Below are 22,668 nucleotides of genomic sequence, written 5' to 3' on the forward strand. Positions count from 1 at the left end.
CATTCCCTAGCTTAGATCATTTCAACTTATGCACAGCGGAATAACATCTATCATCCATTGGACTAAATCCAATCTAACACTTGTCTGATCAGATCACCTCAGCTACTGGTCAGTAAGCACAACTGCCAGCTAGCTCCAAGGTCGAATCTGAACCTAGACCAAGTCATACAATCAGAGGTTCTGTTCCCCTAAGCCATTCTATCTAGATCTATGCAACATTGACAGATCATACCTGCATAAACTCTTCCCTTGGGTACTTAGTCATACAGCCAACCATCCCCACAGACATAAGTAACCTTTGGGAAGTCTTCAATCAGCTAAGGACATGCATCTGGCCCTTACCGGTTCATGCACTGTTCCACATCCTTTTGCCTTATCAACTTATGATACCAAGTCCAGCTCATGGACTAATCATACCAAGTCCTCTCATGGACTAACCAGATCAAGTCCTCACAAAGACTAACAATGCCCATCAGATCCTGAGTCAATCAACCAACCACCCCACATGACTCAGAACTGATGAGTCTTCATACTTCCTAATCAGTCATGGAACCATGTCCCACTGAACCTGATTAGTGTTGCTCTTACCACCGGTGCATCCTTTGATCAATCAGATCAGACACCTTGATCCATCATCCAAGGATCAGGTCGTCCATCCTTGCCAATGAATCAGACCACACACGGCCTGCCTTACCAACACCAAGGTTGATAACCAGCAACTCCTTATGATCAATATCATAAGTGACAATATGTTCCAGCACACAACATATGATCAGATATCCTAACATAAGGATCTGACCCCAATATGCCCTCAGGTGCAATTTCGACCGCAAGAAACCCTGCTCCAAAAATCAATTAACATTCATGACAATTCATGATAAATCATAACTAAGAGAATGGTCCAATCAGATTTCCCAGAACCGGCCTCCATCCCATAGATCTCGGCCAAGACCAGCCAAACCGGCCCAAGGGACCATCTCTAAATCAATCCCTAAAAACTCATTAGGATTCATGATAATTCATGATAAATCTTAACTAAGAGAATGGTCAAGTCAGAATTCCAAGAACCGATCTCGATCCTATGGATCTCGACCTAGAACAGCCCCACCGGCCACATTGACCATCTCGAAATCAATCAGATAAAAATCCCCTAATACCATGATAATTCATGATAATTCACCACTAAGAGGATTCCAAAGTCAGATCGCCATAAATCCATCAGGAAGTAGGAGATCCAGACTTAGCTGCCAAACCAAGGCCATGGAGGGTTCTTCTGAACCGGCCAAGTCATGGTTCAGTGCTACTATGTCTAATCATCAATCTCAATCATAAGAACAATGAATAATATGATTAATAATCATAAAACAGAGTAAGGTGTAACTGCTGGACCAGATCAACCCATAGTGTACCAGACTATGTCCAATGGTCTGCAGTCCCCACCTGTTACCTCATCAGGGGCGTCCATGCTCCTCCTAGCACGCCTTCATCAAACCCTTATCACATACTCCCAGTATTGATAAGATCTAACCATGGTTCGTGCCCATCACTCCTTCCATGAAACTTCCATGAAACCAGTTTCTATACTGCATCCATCTTCAAGGCTGTTCATGCCTTTGAGAGTGGAGTCAAGCCTTCCCCCTCCTCTCCTAACCAATTGCGTGTGTTCCCAAGACACATAGGAAGCCTTAGACATGATCATCCATGATCAATCACCATCCAAGGGTCGTGCATCACTTCCCTCTTTGTGTTTCAGGATGTAGAAATCGACCAGAATTATCAGAAATGAGAGAGAGAGGACGATTTAAACTGTCCCCAACCGCCTGGGCGAGCAGTTACCAAAATCCCATCCTTTCTTCCCAAAACCGTCCCATAACCGCCCCATAACCGCCCATTGGCGGTTTCTCCCCTTTTCTTCCTTTGGCAAATCGATCACTGAGCCTCAGCTCACACTCTGGAAGCTTGGCCACTCCCTGTCCCAAGACTAAGACCCATTTGGTTGAACCGTCCTGCACCCGGACCATCGGCTCGCCCAGTAACCGTCCCGGACTCGCCCACACTGATCCGAACCAGAACGCACCGTTCACCGGATTGAGCTGACCTCCAGCAGTTCCCAGCTGAGTGAGCTAGTCTACCAGCTCCTGTGAGCTGAACAGATCATGGTGAACTGAATACCAGCTGAACCGAGCTGATTGAACTCAAGCCAACACTCGTCCAGCTGCCTAAACACTCACCCAGCTCCTTTACCCTTATTTCCATCGTATCCTGGTTAAGTCTCAGCTGACTGATGCCCTTAACCCTCATTCAGGACCATGACACGCTTGTCCTTAGGTCATGTGACCTGACTGGTGCGTTTCCTTGCACCGCAGTCCGTCCGGACAATCCTATCCAGGATTGGGGACATGACAGTCCTATTCAAATATTTCATAAGTACGAGTCAGATTTTATTAATAACACTTTTAAGTTTATATTTTTTTTCTCAAACAAAAAAGTTTATACATAATTTGTAACACTTCCTTAATTCTATAAAATTATCATATATCATTTGGTTTCATGTTATATCAGTTCAGTTCAAATATATAAATAATAAAATTAAAAGGAAAACATGATCAAGAAAGTATTTAACTCTATAAAATTAATCGAACATACATTAATCCGACAAAATAATAACATTACAAAGTTTACACACTGAAATACTAAAAACGGTTTTAAAGATAAATATTTTGCCGGTTTGTTTATTGCAAATGCAACACTATAATGTGAGAAACATCTTGACCACCATGTTTACTCCTATGAAACAAAATAACATCAAAACAAAGTCTTAAATCAAACATTAAAATACAACGTTTGAAGATAATATGCATTACCTTAGCGATAGAAACATAAAGTGGATTTCTTATTTCAATGAACAAATTCTGAAACAAAGAGCAAAACAAAGAGATCATTATAAACAACTTGAATACAGCTTTTTCCGTTCGAGTTAAATTAATAACCCTTAGAATTCATATATGTTTTATAATATCCTACAAAATCCATTAAGATATTTTACATCTTGGATCGGATATGGATCAAGTTTTTAGGTTTGGATCTTGGGTTTCTGATTTATGCCTAGGCCTACATACGTATAACAACTTTGTATCTAAGCTTAAGTACGAAGCCGAATCTGAAGAAAGATAACTCAGTACGATCCTCGCCAGACAGACCAATTTTGTAGGTGATTAAATACGTGTACTTGTGATGATTATTAGTTTACAGAACATTCGTAAAATGTACTTACGGTAGTATAAGATGCATTAAATAAATATTGTGTGAATTTAGAGCTGACGACAGTGCCTTTATCTTAGTGTTAATGATGTCGTTCATGCGCACATAGAGGTATGTAAGGGTTTCAGAAATTTTGATGATACAACAACTTTAGCTAATATTATAGGAGAAGCAGTACTATATATATACATGCAAACATTTTTATAATTTAATATGCACTGATTCATTGTTATCGCAAGATGGACGAATGCAGTATAGACTAATATTGACAAAGATATCTTAGAACCAATCTCATGGCCGTATCAATCTAGTCAGCTGAGCCACTGTGAGAAACTTGAACCTGCTTGGTTTGAACTTGATCACGAATTAAGTGATAATTAAGTGAAATATATGTTTACACAAAAGTAAAACACATGATTAGTACATAGATATGTGACATTAACATTGTCATACTATAACCGAACTATCAAATTTTAGATTATGTTAAAGGGAATTAAGAAAAAAATACTAATTTGGAAGTACTTGCAACATGAAGCGCCGCTATAGAAAAAAAAGACGATTTCTGCGTTCTCCTTCTCCGGTGGCCGGCGAGCTTTGTCGGTGCCGTGAGAAGGCCTTTAGTGTCTTTAGTCTTAGTTGAAGCTATCAATATCCCTAGAGACCTTTGGGTTCAGATCTGACTTCGATCTCATCTTGTAGCTGGCTTTGGTAGCTTAATCAGATTCGTAGCTTTTTCTGGTGCGCGGTGCAGGTTATACCGGCTCTGATGTGGGGTGGTACTTCTTCCATCGGATCTGGATAAGTTGTAAACTCTGTTGGCTCATAGGTGATTGTCACGCTTATCCCCTCTTTGTCTCTGTCTTGGATGTCGTTTGGTTTCAGTCTCGGTAGCTGTCTAGTTTCTATGTCTTTTTCGTGGTCTACATCCATTACCTTTCGATATGAGTTCGGTTCTGCAACAAGATAGCCGTTATGGTGTGATCTTGTGTAGCTTCATCCTGAAGCTACTTTGTGGAGGCAACTCGAGGGAGTGTAGCGGATTATGTTAAAAGGAATTAAGGTTTCTTCAGCATTTTAGAGATTGATGGGTCTTCCGACTACCTGGTCTTGTCGTTCGACTTCAATGCTTGTTTTTAGTTATCTTCAGCGGGTGGAGCTTCAGTGTTGTGAATATGTGCTGTCTCTTGGTTTGTAACCAACGTTTTTTTCCGGATTACTTGGTAAGATGCTTTGGAGCAGTGGCTCAATTGCATGCTGTTTTGGAGTAGTTATTTGCCAATCGTCGTCTTTAATGGTTGCTCGAGTTGGAGATTTGTTCTCTTGTGGCTTCTTGTTGAAGAAGCAGCTTTTGTGTTGTGGTTTGTTCGTGGGTTCAGAGGGGAACCGTTCTTGATGTCATCGCTTTCTCGCTCATATCTTCTTCCAGCTTTGTTTAGCTACACAGCTCCAACCTTGTTCCCTTCTTTCAGTTTAGTGTTTCAGTTAAGTTGATGTTTCAAACTATCTCGGGAGGTTATTCTTACCTCACCAGCTTATGACTCCGGAAAGGTACCTTTGTCGTCTCTGTGTAATCTTTGGTTGAATTCAATATAAATTTACCAGATGAAAAAAAAATACAGTAAAACCTCTATAAATTAATAATGTTGGGACTACACCAAAACTATAATTTTTTAACTAATTTATAGAAATATTAATTTATCGATATATTAATTGAACTAAAAACTCAATTTGGGACTATAAAATTATATTATTTTATAGAAATTTTTAGTGTATATTAATTTAGAGTATTAATTTAAAGAGGTTATACTGTAGTGCACCATAGTTTTACTATGGTAAGATATAAATGTAAAACCTAATGACTAAGCAAACTCCACTGGCCCAATTCATATTGTGCTTACTTATATTAAAAGCCCATTGTCCATGTATTTCTATTTTCTGAGGAAATAGATATGTCTCATGTAACGTGAGATTTAAAAAAATGGATTTAAAAAATGGACGTTTAGGCCCATACGTAAAGAAGGGAAGAACATGTCAGCATCAATGGTCCAACCCAGACCTACTGAGACACGTGTAGAACTGCATCTCCCTCGCACGTTGAAAATGTAGACAATTCCAAATTGACAATTGAATTGCTGAACACCATAAGAAAGGACCAATACACGATACGAGTCACATCTGAATAAAAACGGAATATTGAAAAAAAAAACATAAAATGTACATCTGCCAAATACATTAATTGTCAATTAACTACAGTTTGGACCGTGACAAGCTCATTACTGCATGAGTCATGCAATGTTTGGACGGTCGAAAGGCCAAAGCTCGCACGCAGTTATGTCATCATACTCGACCCATCGGTTTACCTACAAGTGTCTACCAGAAAGCTACACTACATATAACATAAAAATTGCTGATAATTTTCTATTACTCGCACAAATTTACCAAATAAATTGAGTTAAAATGATGGTTTAACTCTTTTTTTTTTGGTTGTCAGCAATGGTTTAACTCTTAAAAGATGAGTTTAGTGAAATGAATAGTTGTAACTCCAAGAAAAGAAAAGGAGCATGTGAACCAATGAATGTGTTGAAAGCAAAGTGACAAATGGATGAAGAACCCGAAAAGCAATGCAAATATATGGACTCTTGAGTTTTTCCATGTTGAACAGTGTCCGTTCTCCAAGACATAAATATTTTAGTAAAATAAAGAAAACAATTTAAATTAGAGTTATTCGAATAAATAAGAAGGTAGTAACGTATTGACCGAGAATAAAATAAAAAACTTTATTCTGCCTTTCGGACATCTTAAGCATAGGCAAAATTCTCTAACTGATAAAAAAAAAACATTTTCTATTTATTGTCTTTAAATTGTTCCTAACCAAAAAATGAAAAATCATTCGTACACAAAGAAGAAGAGTCAGTGAAAGGATCGTTGCCGTGTAATGATGAAATCATTTCCCAACCACAAATCTCGCAGCTGATTGAAGAAAAATGTTTTGTGCTCTGTTGAAGAAGAGAAAACAAAACGTTGTCGTTTACTTTGTAACCACATAACACGTTGAAAATATCGAGATGGGTTTCAACAGAGGTTTACTTACGACGAAGACTTATAGTTCTTGTGGTGGTTTGAAGCAGTTTATGTACGGAAACGCTTTCACGACTCTCGATGCTTTCTGGGTTTCTCTCTGTAATCTCTTCTTTCTCCTCCTCGCCTCCATCTTCAGGTACTGTATATACGTTTTCTTCTTTCTTGTTCTCTCCTCTGTGTTTTGGTTGATTAATGGGTTTTGTTTTATTAGAGTTTATTCAGACAAAGAGACAAGCTTGGTCGTGGTTAAGACTAACAACAACAACAACAACCCAAGAGAGTCCTCTGTTGATGGGAGTTCTCTGGTTTCGATCAGCAAGAGATGCGATTATTTATCCGACAAGAGCATCACTTGTTACGTAGAAGAAACTAAACCTGTCCGCTTTGTGTTTCATGATTATTACCCCTCTGCTGTACAAGAGGAGATGAAGATGATAACTTTCTCTGATGAATCGAACACGAGTTTTTTCCTGGAGAAACCGTTTGTAGTTGACGACAACAAGTTGGAGACATCACTATCGGAAGGTTGTTTTATAAAGGAACACGTGAAGGAAGAGATGTTGGTTTATGAGTTCATGAGTTGTGGTGTCTTAAAAGGACTTTTATCTCACGAGAGTTTTGCTGGTTGTGAAGATAACTTGTTCGAAGAGGAGGAGGAGGATGAGTTTATAGAACTCAACCCAAGTTTCCAGAGAGAAGAAGAGTCAAAGATGGGTTTTAATGAAGAACAAGAAGCATATGATTTTGATGATGATGATGATTCAGATGATGATGATGAGTATGAGCATAGTGATGTGATCGAGAAACTGAAAACAGAGATAAGGACAGCGAGAGCAGGAGGGTTGTGCACCATTCTCGAGGAATCAGAGACTCCATTACAAGAGCTGAAACCACTCAAGATCGAACCAAAACCAGATCGGTTCAAAGACATGATCGGTGAGGTTCACAAGGTTTACAAGAACTACGCTGTGAAAATGAGAAAGCTCGACGTCATTGATTCTCAGATGATGCATTCCATCAGTAAGTCAACATCTCTTTCTAACATGTATTACTATATTAGCAATGACATCTCTTTTAATCTTTTGTCTGGTGAGGTCATATGGTTGAATAATGTCTCTTTCCTTCTTAAATATTGTCTCAACTACTCAATATATGTATATGGTTGGTGGGGTCTATGGTTAACATTTTTTAATTTGATTTTTAACAGGTTTGCTAAAGCTAAAAGATTCATCTAAACCACGCAGTAACATCGTTAAACCTCACAAGTCTCAGAACCTATGGCCATTCAAGAAACATAAGCTTGAATGTGACCCGATTGAGAGACTTTTGAAAGAAGCGAGCAGAGACTTTGAGACTGTCTACGTAAGCCAACTCTGCCTCTCGTGGGAGATGCTTCGTTGGCAATACACAAAACTCTTGGAGTTTGATTCTCACGTTGCTACTACTTATCAATACAACTTAGTTGCTGGAGAGTTTCAACTGTTCCAAGTCCTGCTTCAACGGTTTGTGGAGAATGAGCCGTTTCAAAGTTTATCTAGAGTTGAGACTTACTTGAAGAACCGTCGCCATTTCCACAACTTCCTTCAGATTCCACTTGTTAGAGGTAACAAAAACATGTTTTCACTATTCTTGAGTTTATCCTGAGCCTTTGCTAATGCAAGACTCTCTTTTAGCATGTGGAAGTGAGGTGGTTGAACATGATCCGAGTATAAAAATAACATTAATTTAACTTTTTTTGAAATATATGTTTATAAATTTAGGATTTATAGATATATATATTTTTTTTTAAATATGAGAGTTATTTACTTTAAAACTGCACCATTATTTGGCTACTACTTTTTGAACCGGGCCTAGAAATAATTTGAGACAGGACTGGCTAACAGTTTTCAGTTTTTGCTCAGATGATCGTTCTTCAAAGAGTAACAAGAAGTGTAGAAACGAAGGAGAGTTCGCGGTAAAGATTGAGACGTTAAGAGAGATTATTTTAGAATCAATGCGTGTTTTCTGGGAGTTTCTTTGTGCTGACAAAGATGAGTTTAGTTCTGTAATGAAAGTTTCTCACCAAACACAAGTCTCTCCGCAAGATCCTCTAGATCTTGAGCTCTTGACAGAAATGAGAACCAATCTCCAAAAGGTATTTTATTTAACTCTTCTTTCATTTTGTTATATCACATCAACATTTTTTATATACTCAAGACCATGTTCTTGGCCTCTATGCAGAAGGAGAAGAAATTAAAGGAGATACTGAGAAGCCAAAGCTGCATAGTGAAGAAGTTGAAGAAGAATGAGTCAAAGAGTAGTAGTGCAAGAGTGAAGGATGAGTTACTGATAGCTCAAATCGAACTGAGAGTTGTTTCAAGAGTGATGACCATGTCTAAACTGACAACTGAGAAGTTGGTTTGGTGTCAGGAGAAACTTGACGGGATGAGTTTTAATGGTCGGAAGATTCACATGGAACCGTCTTTCTCCTTGTTACCTTGTTAGAGTTGCCTCTGCTTAGATATTTAGATGAGAGATCCAGGAAGATGATTTTTTTTTTTTTAAATTGTCTTTGTTCCTGAGAAAGAAAGAAAGTTAAGAGCTATACTGAATGTTCTGTGGTGTTATCTTAGTTTTGTTTCTCTCGTGTATTACTATTACCGGAGAACGAATTTTGATCTAAGAGAACATCACAAAGTAATGGTTGTTACAGAATCCTTAGTTCAGGACAATGGTAGCTCTACTTGTATTGATAGTTCAAGTCCTTTGTCTGTTACAGTTTCATGATGTTTATATGTTATTATTACATGGTGACATGGGAAATTTGTAGAGCTCTGACGAGTGTCTGTGCGGTGCTACGCATTCGGCTGGAACCGAAATAAACCGAACCGAGGATATTCGGTTTTAGTTTCACTTTTGGTTTAGGTGGTTAGCTGAAAGAAACGATTGGCTGTTGAAAATTTAATCGTTTCCCGATTTGGTTTGGCTTACAAGCAAAAACCGATCGGTTTGACAAACATCAAACTGAATAAATCGAAAATAAACCAAATAAACCCAAATACACCGGATATCACCTAAATAATTTTGTGGATCTTTCACCGAGTTAACTGGACAAACCGATAAATAAAATGATTTCAGGTTCATTCAGGACACATAGTAATATCTAAACCGGAACCGAATAATCCGAATTCTAAACCGAAGTGAAATATAATTTGGTTTAATTAATTCGGTGACGTTAAATGTATGTAGGGGTAAATAGGCTTAGTAATATCTGTATAGATAAATAACTAAGAGAAGATGGGACTATTATGTAAAGCCCAATAAGCCCGAATGTAATCAAACTAACAAATCGCGTCCGTTGATTTATCAAACATCAAGATAATCTGATCCGTCCAATCTAGGGCATTAGGGAGTGTTAGAAGTAGGAAGGGGCTTTAAATAGAGATTGTAGCATATAAAGTACACTTCTCGCTCCGTCAAGCCAAAAACCCTGAGAGGAGAGTGTGTGTGAGAATCGGAGAAAATGGTGCAGCGTCTTGTCTACCGTTCCCGTCACAGCTACGCCACCAAATCCAACCAGCACAGGATCGTCAAGACCCCAGGTCTACTGTCTCTCTGCTTCCACCGACATTGATATATGTTTTCTACCGATCAAATGTATTGAGATCTTGATTTTTGGCAGGTGGTAAATTGACATACCAGACCACTAAGAAGCGTGCAAGTGGACCCAAGTGCCCCGTCACCGGCAAGCGTATTCAGGGTGTAAGTCCTTTGATCTTATCTCTCTTCTCTTGTGAGATGTGCTACTTAGATTGATGCTACATATATGTAAAAATCGATTATTGGAGTTAATTGATTGAGCTGTTGATAGTGTTGAATAGATTAATGCAAATGTACTAGTTTAGTCTTGGTGCTTATTGACGGTCTTGTGCTGGTTAGGTAAATCAACACCAGGACATAACTTTATCATAAGCTACATTTAGTGCCGCCTTTGTCTTTTCAAAGTTTTACCCTTTTTTGTAAGGATAGTGCTGTTTTACTTGGCGGCATAAATCTTAAATCTTCTTCAAAGTTATTACATGTCTAGTTTGTTTTAACATATAGGTAATGGAAGCATCTGTCATTACAGGAACATGTCTAGTTGTTAAAAGTCATTACATGTCTGGTTCTTTTCAAAAGTCATTTCTATTTGTAAGTGGTTATAGTTTTATTTAAATTTAACTCCCTTTGTCTTTTGTTTCTTTAGATCCCTCACTTGAGGCCTGCTGAGTACAAGAGATCCCGATTGTCCAGAAACAGGAGGACCGTGAACCGTGCCTATGGTGGTGTGTTGTCCGCTCTTGCTGTTAGAGAAAGGTTTGTTCTTGAGCTCATTTCTTTCAACCAAGCATATAATTTTCAAATCTAATTAATTTTCTGTCTTGTCAGAATCGTTCGTGCTTTCCTTGTTGAGGAGCAAAAGATAGTGAAGAAGGTGTTGAAGCTTCAAAAGGCCAAGGAAAAGGTTGCTCCCAGGAGCTAGATCCTCTTTAGCTTTTTTTTTAAAAAACATTGTCTACTTGCCAAATTCTAAAACTTTTTGTATTCGTTTGCTTGACTTTGTCGACATTTCTCAAAATGTTTTGTTATGGTTTCTCTTTCAAATGCTGCGTTTAACAATTCACGTTTTCTACTTATTTGGTGTTTACAATGTGATTTACATTACTCGGTTAATAAATTGTGCAATTTAAAGCAGCTTAATCCTAGCTACCTAATTATTTGGTACAGTTGGTTAGTTTTTCATTTGCCGATTAGATAAATTAGAGTGTTGAGAATGTGGAAAAAGTGCTATTAAGACATGAAAAAGCAAAACTGTGTTTGTAACATCTTTGGTAATAATAACAACCATCTCTGCTCCCATATCTAGTGTGAGTGTGAGTCCAGCTATTGAGGCTTCATACTCGCTTTTGTTATTGGTTGCTTTGAAATTGCACATTTGAGTGCGAGTGAGTCCTGCTTGCTCTTCTTTCTGTATTCACCTAAGGAACAAATGCCCTTCTTACACTTTGCCCATTGCCCATTGGCAACTATCAATGCCGACTAATTGAGAAACTTGTACAAGTTCTCTTATGGCAACAAGTCAGTCCATTAGAAGAGATGCAGTTTTGCTCTCCTGCATCAGACTGCAACTACACTGGCGTGTACAAGGATCTCCACTGCCACTACCATGCTAACCATAGGGACACATGGGATCAGGTCACCTGTGGCTTTACCAGTGACACATGGCTGGCTACACATCAGTGATTAAGATTTTAGTTCTTCAGGAATGCAGAGAGATGGTCCATTGGATGCAGAGTTGTTCTATCATCTCTCTTACTCGTACGGAGTTAAAACTATGTCGTTTGGTTTGGGTGAAATGGATAGTATTCAGAAAGCGAGCTTCCAAACTCTTTCAAGGGCATCATCTGTGTTACTCACTATTTCTTGGATCAGCGGGCGGATAGATGAAAATTTGTATCCACCTGCTAGGAGAAGAACAGGAACAAGAAGCTGAAGTTTGAAGTTCATCAACATGTGATGCTTCTGAACAGATCTTAGATGTATGTGATAAACCTTGATCAAACAGATCTTGTAGATAAATAAGTAATTAATAAAAAGAGGTTGTTCTATAAATCTCATAATACATGCAAAAACAAAACAGAGCAGAAGATCAACCCAATAACGTATATATACAAATCTCAAACTCCAGCTAAAGGCAGGCAAAATGCAAATCAGTTATGTTTCTGATCATAAAAGTATCCATACACTATCCAACCTCAAGGAGACAGAGAACATTACTCAAAAGAAACTCAATCATCTTTGAATTCTTTAGTGGGACGTGCTTCAAACCCACCACCTTCTCTCTTCTCAAGAGAGTAAGGCATATAAGTTCCAAGAATCCGATCCCACACGGAAAAGAAAGGCTGAGAGAAATTGTACTTGCTCCCATAAAGCTGATGATGCACGTCATGGTAAGCCGAGTTGTTCTTGAACACCATATGGAACAGGTTCCCGGGGAGGCAGAGACCACAGTGGTCGTCCACAGTCTTGATCGTGGCGAAGGAGAAGAAGAAGATGGACGTTCTCGGCGACATACCGGAGATCAGGAAAGACAAGGCGCCTCCGACTGTATCCAGTAGAAGGCCTTCCACGGGGTGGTTGTATAAAGCTCCGTAGGCGTAAGGGACGATGAGACGGTGGTGCTGAGAGTGGATGTGTTTGTATAAGAACTTGTTGTGGTGCATGTATCGGTGCATGAAGTATTGCCATGTGTCGAGGACTATCATGGCGATTATAAACTGTCTGGTTAGGACTAAAAGTGAAAACTGTTGCGCCTTGTCTGCCTCCGCATCACTTCCAGTGACCTGTGTAGACAATGGATGTTTGAAGAGGGTTTAAAGTGAAAACTAGCACAAACAGAAAATAAGACACAGAACCAAACCAAGAACTCATGATAAGACAAAGCCAAACCAAGAATCCATGATGCTGATTCATAGATTATAACACCACTCCTAATATCACCACATAGTAACTCATATGGAATCTATTTTCCTTTATTCTTCTCTAAACCAGAATAACATTTAAGGATCTTAAGACAAAACCAAAGCAAAGATAAGAGTCCTAGGATCAATTCTAGAGCATCCTAAGCTCTCCCAAGTCCCCAAAACAACTGCCAATCACTCACTTCACTACTCTACAGCTTTAACTATCACTGAAATGAACAGTCTAATTCACGGGTAATGAAAAGACTCAACGAGAAAAGCAACTTAACAGCCAATCTATTATGATATAGCTTTCAGATGAAAAAATCCATTTCTTCAACCTTTTGAGCTTAAGATTCATATCCAACCCCCAAAACCTAACTTGTTCAGACAAAACTGCAACTTTTACAAACGTTGGAGTCAACATAAGAATCAATCATTAATGCAGATATCTCTTTATTGGGTGAAAGCTACCCATCAACACACAAAAGACTCAACCTTTTTTCACATAAACCAATCTTCACCGACCATCAAATACCAAAATTACCCAAAAAGGTGGATTCAAAATAAAAGCTGGAAACTTTACCGTGAACAAGAGGATAGCGACAGCAGCTTGAACGAGCTGTTGGAGAAGGACCCCTTTGACGACGGTTGATTTGGAGACGAGATTCTTCTCTTCCTCCTCCGCCTTTGTATGCAATCTGTATCTCTCGAGAGAAGACAGCGCCACGTAGATCCCAGAGTACAGCCAGTAAACGACGATCGGAGCTACGGTGCCAAGCAATTCGTCGGAAACAGAGAAACCCATCATCCCTAATCGCGCTTTATCTCGTCGGCTTCAGATGTTTCATCAACCGAATGAAAATTTTTCTGGGTTTTCTCAAGAAAGGAGAGAAGAAGATTCGTAAAGTTTTGATTTTTTTTTAATCGGTGATTGGGCTCGTTAGGGTCTGTGTTTGAGTTGACAAATCAACGGAGAGACAAAAGACAACAACAACACTCGTGTTTTGTCGAGGAGGGACGTGGCGGATCACTACTCCTTAGAGCACCTCCATCCATTAGGACTCCTTTGGGGTTCTTTAGATTAATTTAGTGTTTAATTGTGTGATTTGAAAGCTTAAGGACCCCTATTAGTCTATTTATTTTTTTCATCCTCCATTGGTAGAACCTCCATTGAGGTTCTTAAAATTTTTTTTTTGTTAAGTAGAATAATTTAAAATAAAAGCATACATAAAAGTTTTAAAAACATATTAAAAATAGAAATACAAATCATGAACGAGAAAAAACTAATTAGTTGAAATCTTAATGCATTCCAAATTTTTGCCATATATTCTCAACCAAATCAGCTTTCAATCGTTGATGTATCTGGTTATCACGGACTTCATTCCGAATGGTCATCATGCTCATAATATTCCCGACATTTGAAGGCATCCCTGGTGAAAAGTTCAAATCGACTTGTGAACTTCGGTTTGATTCCGGTTGTTCGAAAACTGAAACATCAAACTGAGTGTTCCCATCCCGTTCGTCTTCGACGATCATATTATGTAGAATGATACATGCTCTCATTATCTTTCCAATTTTTATTTTGTCCCACAAAAGAGCTGGATGTCCTTAATAAGCTGATCTTTCAAAGCAAGTTCTAGTTCAGTTAATGGCTCAGTCTTCAGAATGAGACCCTGAAGCAATTTCTGCTTGTTCAACCAAGAACTTATCAGCACAACATCTTCCACCAGAGTCCATTTATGCCTCTCTTTACGGTCAGACACAATCTCTACGTCATCATTGCCATCTTGAGGGACAGACGGAGGGACAGACGCAGGGACAGACTGAAAAGGATCACGAGGGACAGACGCAGGGACAAACTCATTCCATTGAGTGTTTGGAGTTTGACTGTTTAAGAGATTTTGAAAGCTACATTGTTGAGTATAAGGATCCATAAGAGAATCTAAAGAGAGAAAGAACAAGCTTTGGAGAAGGAAAGACACAGGAAATAGCTTTGGAGAAGGAAAGAAGAATGAAAAGTTTTATAATCGTAAAAGTTTTTTGTTGTTGAAGTTATAATGGCAAGTATAAATGCCAAGTTTTAATGATGTTTAAAGATTTTAAGTTGGAAAATTTAAAGTTGTCAAAGTTTTAATGGGAAGAGAATCAATATGTATACCTAACACTAAATCAACCACGCAACCTAAATGTCAACACTTAAGTTCATTTAATTCTCAACCACTTACAGGTAAATCTACTTAGACAGGAAATATAATTTACCTCTTCTCCATTGTGAAATGAAAGACAGAAGCTTCGATGTGATCATCTTGAGCAATGTTCCGTTGCCTTTATTCCACGCACATCCTCAACCCTCACACAACCAACAAACAAAGTATAATTAAAAGCTTGTTCTCTGTAATGAGATAAAACGCAAACTAAAACAAAAAACGTCAAAGCTTCATCTGATCATGTGAAGCACAATTCAGATACTAATTATATTAAGCTTTTTGATTCCACAAACAATCATTTCCACCATCGCTAACTTTTACAAAACTGAGGAAAACTTAACCTTAAGCATATCGATTTCCAGAAACAATGTACTAGTAATCTAACAGACTTCACCATCCTCAGTATTATCAAAAAATCACCATCGACATCAATTTTAAAAGACAAGGGATGATTTCTTACCGATAAGGAGATGGAGTCGAGATTCCAGACGAGGTTCGAGAGAGAGTCGACGAGGTTCGAGAAAGGACGAGACTTGAAAGAGAGACGACGAGAACGAGATAACCAAGCGACATGACGGAGAAGTCGAGAATGAAAGTCACCGGGAGAGAAGACGGAGACGTGGAGACAGAGACGACGAGCTTCAACAGAGAGACGAACAGGGGTCGAGATAGGGACGACGAGACTCGAGAGACGACGCGATTCGCTTCAGAGACGCCGAGAACGAGATCACCGACCGAGAAGACGGAGTTCTCCAGAATGAAAGTCACCGAGAGAGAAGACGGAGAAGTGGAGACAGAGACGACGAGGTTGGACAGAGAGACGACGAGGTTGGACAGAGAGACGACGAGGTTCGATTCTCAGACGCCGATAACGAGAGAGACGCGGAGGTCGCCGAGATCGCGTAGAGAGAAGACGGAGAAGTCGAGAATGATAGCCTTTGGCTTTCTCGCGACAAAGGAGAGAGAGAGCATTGATGCGCTGGCCAATAACAAGGCGCCACGATAGGGGTCCCAACCGAAACTACAAAGCCCAGTTTAGAGAGCGGTACTGCATTAATTTGGGCTTTTTTATTTATTTTAATTCAGTTTTGTTAGGGAGCTTGGGCTAAGTACTCCCCGATGGAGGTGCTCTTAGAGCATCCAAATTAGTGAACCCCCCTTTGGGGTTCATAGGATTTTTTTTATATTTTTTAGGTAGGGTCATGAATAGTGTTGAACCTCTTAGTATTGTGCTTCTGCATTAGTGAACCTGAGAAGGGGTTCACAGGAATTAAATAATATTTTTTTTAATTTTTTTTTTGTTTTGAAATTATTTTGAAAACATGTATAAAATATTATGCAGTAAATTTTTTAAATATAATTTATTCATTACATTGATAATTGATGAACATACAAAGATTATTGATCGTTTTCAAATGTTTGCCATACATTTTCAACTAAATCAGCTTTCAAACGTTCATGTTTTCCTGAATCTCGAACTTCATTGCGCATGCCTAGCATGTTAGTGGAATGCAAACTTTCTCGCCTTGTGACCTTCGAACCTCTGCTCGACTCTCCTGACTCGAACTGAGAAGTATCAGTTAGACTGTATTTTCCTCGTTCGTTCTCCACAATCATATTGTGCAATATGATACAACATCTCATAATCTTCCCTAACTTTTCCTTGTCCCATAGTCGGCCTGGGTTTTTGACTATTGCAAACCTCGCTTGCAATACCCCAAAAGCTCGTTCGACATCTTTTCTGGTGGATTCTTGATGTTTAGCAAACAGCTCTGCTTTATCACCTTGAAGAAGTGAGATAGATTGGATAAATGTCGACCAATTTGGATAAATTCCGTCAGTAAGGTAAGTGTGGTTGTTGACCTTGAATTTAACTGTAGGTGCTCGACCTTTTATGATGTCATCAAAAACAGGAGACCGATCAAGAACATTGATATCGTTAAGGGTACCTGGTAATCCGAAAAATGCGTGCCATATCCAAATATCTTCTGATGCCACAGCCTCTAAGACAATTGTCGGCTTTCCTGAACCTCGTGTGTACTGCCCTCTCCAAGCCGTTGGGCAGTTTTTCCACTCCCAATGCATACAATCAATGCTGCCAATCATCCCGGGAAACCCGCGTGCCTCTCCAATATCGAGTAATCGTTGAAGATCTTCTGCCGTAGGTATTCTTAGATACTCATCACCAAAAAAGTGTATTATCCCATTAGTAAAATGTTCCAAACATAAAAGAGCAGTACTTTCACCGAGTCGAAGATATTCGTCATACGTATCTCCCGATTGACCATATGCGAGCATAAGTATAGCTGCCGTACATTTTTGAAGTGGTGAGAGCCCTTTCCTTCCGTGAGAATTTACTCGTTGCTGAAAGTACGTAACACCTGTAGTTAGCCGCTCGACAATGCGAAGGAACAATGGTTTGTTCATTCTAAAACGCCGCCTAAACATGTCCGTTGTGTAAGTAGGATTTTCGTCAAAATAGTCGTTCCATAGTTGAATGTGGCCTTGTTCCCGATCTCTTTCGATATAATTCCGTTTCTTTGGGTTGGTGGCTTGTTCATCAAGTAGGGAGTTGAGGATATTATCAAATTCTTCGTCAAAATATTCTTCAAAAGCTTCATCTACTCCATCGGATGATGAGGACGACATTATTTGGCTACATTTGATTTTAAGATAAAAAAGAATAGTTAGATAAGAAAATATAAAATGGATTAAGAAAAAATGGAGATAGAACAATATATGAATGGGGTTTAAGAAAAAATGGAGATAGATGAATTGTTTTTTTTTAAAATAAATCAAATGGAGATAGAACAATAAATGTGGTTTTAGAAAAAATGTGGTATTTTCAAAAGGAGATAGAACAATAAATATGTTTTTTTCAAAAGGAGATAGAACAATATATGATGACATTTTACAATTCCCATATATATTATAGTCTGATTAATTTAGAAACAAAGAGAGTGGAAAAACAATTCCCATATATATTATAGACTGTGGCTGTCTGAAATTAAGCAAAGTGTGTGAGTGTGCTTACTAGAGAAGAGATGCTGTCTGAAAGGAATTACCAAATTCGAGATGTGGGCTTATGTGTGCTTCAGTGTTGTTGTGTGATTAATTACAGAGAAGAGATTGGAAAGATGGTTTTGTTCTGATTGTTTTGAGAGAATAGATCGAGATGAAGATGAGAGCAATGCATAAAATGAGAGATAGATTATATAGTGTCTTTCTTGACATCATCCGCGACAAGTACATCATTAAAAAAAAAAAAACAAACGAGTTTCTCCCGTGAACTGAGCACATGTTTTCTCAGTAGTACAACCCGTGAGATGACCCATCAACCTCAGACTAAACCTTGTAGAACCCGTGACCTCCACAACCAACAACCCGTGACCTGTAGAACCAACAAACCTTGTAGAACCCGTGACCTCCACAACCAACAACCTTCACCTGTAAAACGAGACAGAAGAATATAAGTTAAAGTCAAGTAATCAGCAAAATCATCATGTAATGAACAAAGTTATCAAGTAATGAACAAAAGAATCAACTAATGAACTAAGAAAATCCTCAACTAAGCACAAGCAGTTGTCAAATTATCACCTAGAGCATCTCAGAAACGAGTTTCTCCTTAAGAGCCACCTCACTTTCAGTTAGAGTTTCATGTTTCTTAGAGAGGAGACGATCTAGAATTTTTTTGTTTTGCTAGGTTGCGTTTTAAGTCTAGAATGGTTTCTAGTCGATCAAAGGCTGCTTCATTCCCCTTTTTCTTGCGTTTGGCTGCTTTGCAAGCCTTAACACCAGGAGGCCTAGCCTCATCCGAGTCAGGGACTGACTCTGCAGCTTCCTTCCGTTTCTCCTTTGCACCATCTTTTGAGACAGAGTTGGATCTCCACTTTTGATCAAACCTCAACTCCCTCCAGCCGTGTTCAAGATTGAACTTCGTCCCGTAGTCGTTGAAGAAGATGTCATGAGCAGCTGAATTAAGAGAAAAGTGATCCATTGTGGTTTCAGGTTTTTGGGAGTTTTCACAAGAGCGTGGTGAGTTAGAGTGATTTGTTAAAGTTGGTTTGTGTTTACAGTGGTTGGTTTCAGTATCTATAAAAACGATTTACTTCCTTTGTGTCTCTAACTACCAAACATTCATTAGCCTTAATTACAGATGAAGTAGTTCACAAAATGTATTCATTACACATCAAATCAATATTTTTAATGAACATTCATCACAGCAACCAACCAACACCCATTTAAATTAACCTAGGTGAGTTCATAGTTATAATCTAGTACAGTACAGATACTCTCAACCAGCATTGGCACCGACTTGATCACCTCATCAGCCTCCTCCACACGCTTACGCAGCATTTCGATCTCCTCCTGCACACCACAAACCCAAGGCTGACGATAATGTAACCCATCAGCCTTGGTTAAACAATAAACACATCAGACAACACATTCCAAATATTGAACTAAAGCACAGGTTTGTATCTAATAATTCAACTGGATAACAGGGTTTGTATCTAACCTCGTAGTTTACACAGCTGAAGAAGCGTTTCCCTGGCTGAGTGTCGAACTCATCCTTCACTCGAACCTCGTGTATCATTCTCCCACCACAAGCGCATCTTTTGGGCATCCCATGTTCCGAATCGGAAACGTAACTCAGGAGGTTTATGTGCTCCAGTTTCCTCTTACAATCTGTTCTCTCATCTGCGGGATCCATCTAAAGCACAAAACAAGAATTGATTAGCACAAAAAAAATGTAAAATACGATCATACCAACCGTCTATCCAACCACAAATCGAAACCCCCAAATTTTTTTTTAACCCTTCATCGAAAACCCCTATTGGATTTTCAATCCGCAAATCTCGGACCATTAATCGATAAATAGAACCCGTAGACGAGGTTATACAACCCTAGATCCAAACACATCTCGATTTCGAACCCTAACCCGAGATCATAAAATCTTTTGACAATTCACAATGGCGATCTCGACAACAGAAGGCTAATATCTAAACGTCAATCGACTCGGAACTCACCTCTGGTCCTGGAGGAGACAATCCGGCGCCGAATCGATCGAGAAAAGAGGAGAAAATGGGTGAGAGCTCGGCGTCGCAAATGAAATCGCCACACAGAGCAAACCCTAGCTTTCTCGCAAAAATGAGAGAAATGATTCTCTCTCCGCGTTCAAGCGCGTGACCTCTACTCCCCTTCACCAATCAGAATGCGACACCTGTGCTGAACCCGTATCGCACGGGATCACAGGTAAGAGGCGGGTCGCCAAATTAAACCCAATTTCTCATTTATTTTTATCCAAAAGGCCTCAAAACCTGAGCCCATGAACCTGTTTAAAACCCTCAATGGGGTTGCTCTTATGTAGGAGTTTGCTTACGTGGCGGAATCTTGAGCGATGAAAACTAGTATGGGACTCCTTTAACGTTGGATAGGTAACAACAAATATCTCGTTAGCGTATGTGATTCTTAAAAGTTTGATATGCTGTCCGCTAAACCGGTGCCGTATAAGTTCGAAGTTGGTTATTGAAAATTTGAATGAAGAACGTTGAAGATTTTCTTCACAATTAATCAAAATTTTGAAACTTGTTGTCATGATGATCTTCTGACTTATGTGCACTCTCATTCTTTATGTTTAACAATCTGTTTTATGCGAAACAATGCAATCATTTCTGTTAACCAAACAAACCATTAATTGTGGTATAAACAAATTGAACAAAATTCATTACTAAGCTGCTTTTAATAGGAAAAATTGTGATTGTAACAAGGTTAACTTTAACACCTCCTAAACTGTCAGAAGGCTGAATTAACCTGACGATGCCTAGATCAATACCAAGTTAATGGTAAGCAGTACATGTCTAAGTAGTTAAGAGCTGCGGAGAATAGTTTTGGGAAATTATATTTGTGGTGTTCCTGAATATTCCAAACTAAAATTGAAAGTTTTCTTTAGTAAAACCAAATATGTAGAAAATATAGAATTCGAACGATAATTAATACAAAAAGAGTTGAAGACATAGCATTGTGTAATAGCAGTATAATAGTAGTGCTTAAATACTGGGAGAATATCTGGTAGCAGAAACAACTTCAAATTCGATCTCAACGGTCAACGCGTCTTCCGTGTCCAAGTAAGACTTCCGAAGTTCAGCTAAAGACAAAAACTTATTCCAGCCCCAACCAGAATTTGTTTCATTGTGCCAATGGTTCACTGCAAGTGCAAGTAAATAAAACTCTCAGTATAAATATATCTAGCTAAACTGTATCAACTGTGGATTAGTTAGTAAGCAAACAGAAAAACATAATTAACGTAATTGTTCTTTAGAAACATACGTTTGCGTTCCAAGTGATTGGATCTAAGTGGGTCTAGAACTCGCAAATTTGCTTGCGTCAAAATCTTCTCGTCCGCTTTTAGTGTATTGCTGTCAGACAAAACCAGATAAAGGGATAGCCATTTCCCATCTGCTCTAGAGTCACCCTTCGGATACAGCCACAGAACCCTACTAAACAGTAATTATTTATGAACTTGTTTATCATTCGTACAAACACAAATCCACACACAAACACACACACACATATATATATATATATATATATATATATATATGTATAAAGACATACTTGTTTGTCCAATACAATATATCCTCACCATTGCATTGCTCCCATTGAGAAACTTTTTGATGCGTATTTATCCTCTTTCAACTTTGAAAAATTCTTAACAGTCCAAGAGAACTTGGGGTTCTGGAGTTTCTCATTGAAAGAGAGGATCTCCCAATTGGTGAGGGGTGAAGGAACAATGACATCAATACCAAACTCACATTGATTTCCCTCAAAGACATAACCATTTTCAGGGTTATTGAAAGCATCATATGGAAGAACTTGCGGCAGCCCACACACTGTCTTAAGTGCATTGAAACTCTTTACTTCGACATCTGAACATATAAAATATATTGACGAGTGAAATATAAGTGAATAAACATATAAAAATAGAAAGAGCATGAGAAGTAGCTTACCTTGAATAGTGAAGTACTCGTTTTCTTTCTTGTTGTAGACAAAGAAAATGAGTTCCGCGAACACCTCACGTTGTGGTGCTGATATCAAGCTTTCGCTGTCGGAATGTTCAATGTTCAGATATACAGAGAAGTAAAAAGATGTTTTTTAAAGCAAAGGAGTTTCTTGGAAACAGGACCGCACTGAAATTTTGGAAGTTTATGGTTGTGTCCTATGTAAAATTTTTTTTTACAAATTTGAGGACGTTAATTTTTTTTTCAATAACCTATTCGTATGTAAATTTTTTAAAAAAATTTGGAAACCTGTTGCAAATATTTCACTATACAACATTCCCCAATGCCGGCCCTGCTTGGAAACAGTTACAACATTGGAGGGAAGGTATAGCGGTCTCATAATGACTTTATTAGAGAACGAAGAGTAGTGCAATAGCAGCCTTTTGATAATCAAATTTAAAGCTACATGAAAAATCTTAACCAAGTAAAAGGGATATATTACATAATAGCAAAAGAGTAGACTTTTGATAATCAAATCAACGTAACGAAGACCTGTAAGCATTCCAAAAGCATGCAACTCAAATTTGAAAATCCAAAACCTTTTAACTAAACGACTATTAGCATCTACCTTTTTGTCTA

General features: G+C 38.6%; 5 protein-coding genes and 1 non-coding gene across 7 annotated transcripts; 3 read left to right on the forward strand and 3 right to left on the reverse strand.

Annotated features, from left to right (window-relative positions):
* Window positions 1–6,050: 6,050 nt before the first annotated feature.
* On the forward strand, window positions 6,051–9,137 carry LOC106394029. Of its 2 annotated transcripts, none has more exons than XM_013834657.3 (5): window positions 6,051–6,478; window positions 6,565–7,362; window positions 7,550–7,945; window positions 8,244–8,476; window positions 8,563–9,137. In XM_013834657.3, the coding sequence occupies exons 1-5, from the start codon at window positions 6,421–6,423 to the stop codon at window positions 8,824–8,826; spliced, it is 1,749 nt and encodes a 582-aa protein (XP_013690111.2). In that variant the 5' UTR covers window positions 6,051–6,420; the 3' UTR covers window positions 8,827–9,137. The 2 variants fall into 2 exon arrangements, with proteins under 2 accessions (XP_013690111.2, XP_013690105.2); XM_013834651.3 differs by having other exon boundaries at window positions 6,052–6,478; window positions 6,554–7,362.
* A 564-nt stretch (window positions 9,138–9,701) lies between these two features.
* On the forward strand, window positions 9,702–10,965 carry LOC106394022 (60S ribosomal protein L34-2-like). The gene is made up of 4 exons (XM_048759728.1): window positions 9,702–9,923; window positions 10,004–10,083; window positions 10,568–10,677; window positions 10,750–10,965. Exons 1-4 carry the CDS (start codon window positions 9,845–9,847, stop codon window positions 10,841–10,843), a joined length of 363 nt encoding a protein of 120 aa, XP_048615685.1. The 5' UTR covers window positions 9,702–9,844; the 3' UTR covers window positions 10,844–10,965.
* On the forward strand, window positions 10,294–10,377 carry LOC125589633. Its single transcript, XR_007325808.1, has one exon. It is a non-coding gene; the product is annotated as a small nucleolar RNA snoR110 (small nucleolar RNA).
* A 964-nt stretch (window positions 10,966–11,929) lies between the features above and the next one.
* Window positions 11,930–13,820, reverse strand: LOC106394013 (sphinganine C4-monooxygenase 1). Its single transcript, XM_013834637.3, has 2 exons — window positions 13,408–13,820; window positions 11,930–12,704 (listed from the first exon to the last, which is right to left on the reverse strand). The coding sequence occupies exons 1-2, from the start codon at window positions 13,630–13,632 to the stop codon at window positions 12,150–12,152; spliced, it is 780 nt and encodes a 259-aa protein (XP_013690091.1). The 5' UTR covers window positions 13,633–13,820; the 3' UTR covers window positions 11,930–12,149.
* Window positions 13,821–16,429: 2,609 nt separating this feature from the next.
* On the reverse strand, window positions 16,430–18,973 carry LOC106410473. Its single transcript, XM_048752210.1, has 2 exons — window positions 18,097–18,973; window positions 16,430–17,687 (listed from the first exon to the last, which is right to left on the reverse strand). The coding sequence occupies exon 2, from the start codon at window positions 17,678–17,680 to the stop codon at window positions 16,430–16,432; it is 1,251 nt and encodes a 416-aa protein (XP_048608167.1). The 5' UTR covers window positions 17,681–17,687; window positions 18,097–18,973.
* A 1,810-nt stretch (window positions 18,974–20,783) lies between these two features.
* LOC125588401 (MATH domain and coiled-coil domain-containing protein At3g58200-like) lies at window positions 20,784–22,159 on the reverse strand (the record flags this gene model as incomplete). Its single annotated transcript, XM_048759730.1, has 5 exons — window positions 20,784–21,236; window positions 21,359–21,525; window positions 21,675–21,853; window positions 21,905–21,957; window positions 22,039–22,159. Coding segments are annotated over 5 exons (678 nt in total), but the record flags the coding sequence as incomplete, so codon positions are not given.
* Between the last annotated feature and the right edge of the window lie 509 nt (window positions 22,160–22,668).

The sequence above is a fragment of the Brassica napus genome, chromosome A2 (genome assembly GCF_020379485.1).
Source record: "Brassica napus cultivar Da-Ae chromosome A2, Da-Ae, whole genome shotgun sequence".
NCBI classification, from domain to species: domain Eukaryota; kingdom Viridiplantae; phylum Streptophyta; class Magnoliopsida; order Brassicales; family Brassicaceae; genus Brassica; species Brassica napus.

What these genes read in the sequence shown, in the direction of transcription:
- LOC106394022 (XM_048759728.1), top strand. Translation starts at nt 9,845, where the DNA reads ATGGTGCAGCGTCTTGTCTACCGTTCCCGTCACAGCTACGCCACCAAA. An exon ending in CAGGATCGTCAAGACCCCAG is followed by an intron (nt 9,924 to 10,003) that starts GTCTACTGTCTC and finishes GATTTTTGGCAG; the next exon opens with GTGGTAAATTGACATACCAG. An exon ending in GCTCTTGCTGTTAGAGAAAG is followed by an intron (nt 10,678 to 10,749) that starts GTTTGTTCTTGA and finishes CTGTCTTGTCAG; the next exon opens with AATCGTTCGTGCTTTCCTTG.
- LOC106410473 (XM_048752210.1), bottom strand. Translation starts at nt 17,680, where the DNA reads ATGTCGTCCTCATCATCCGATGGAGTAGATGAAGCTTTTGAAGAATAT.
- LOC106394029 (XM_013834651.3), top strand. Translation starts at nt 6,327, where the DNA reads ATGGGTTTCAACAGAGGTTTACTTACGACGAAGACTTATAGTTCTTGT. An exon ending in CTCCTCGCCTCCATCTTCAG is followed by an intron (nt 6,479 to 6,553) that starts GTACTGTATATA and finishes TTGTTTTATTAG; the next exon opens with AGTTTATTCAGACAAAGAGA. An exon ending in TGAGAACCAATCTCCAAAAG is followed by an intron (nt 8,477 to 8,562) that starts GTATTTTATTTA and finishes GCCTCTATGCAG; the next exon opens with AAGGAGAAGAAATTAAAGGA.
- LOC106394013 (XM_013834637.3), bottom strand. Translation starts at nt 13,632, where the DNA reads ATGATGGGTTTCTCTGTTTCCGACGAATTGCTTGGCACCGTAGCTCCG. An exon ending in TCGCTATCCTCTTGTTCACG is followed by an intron (nt 12,705 to 13,407) that starts GTAAAGTTTCCA and finishes TTGTCTACACAG; the next exon opens with GTCACTGGAAGTGATGCGGA.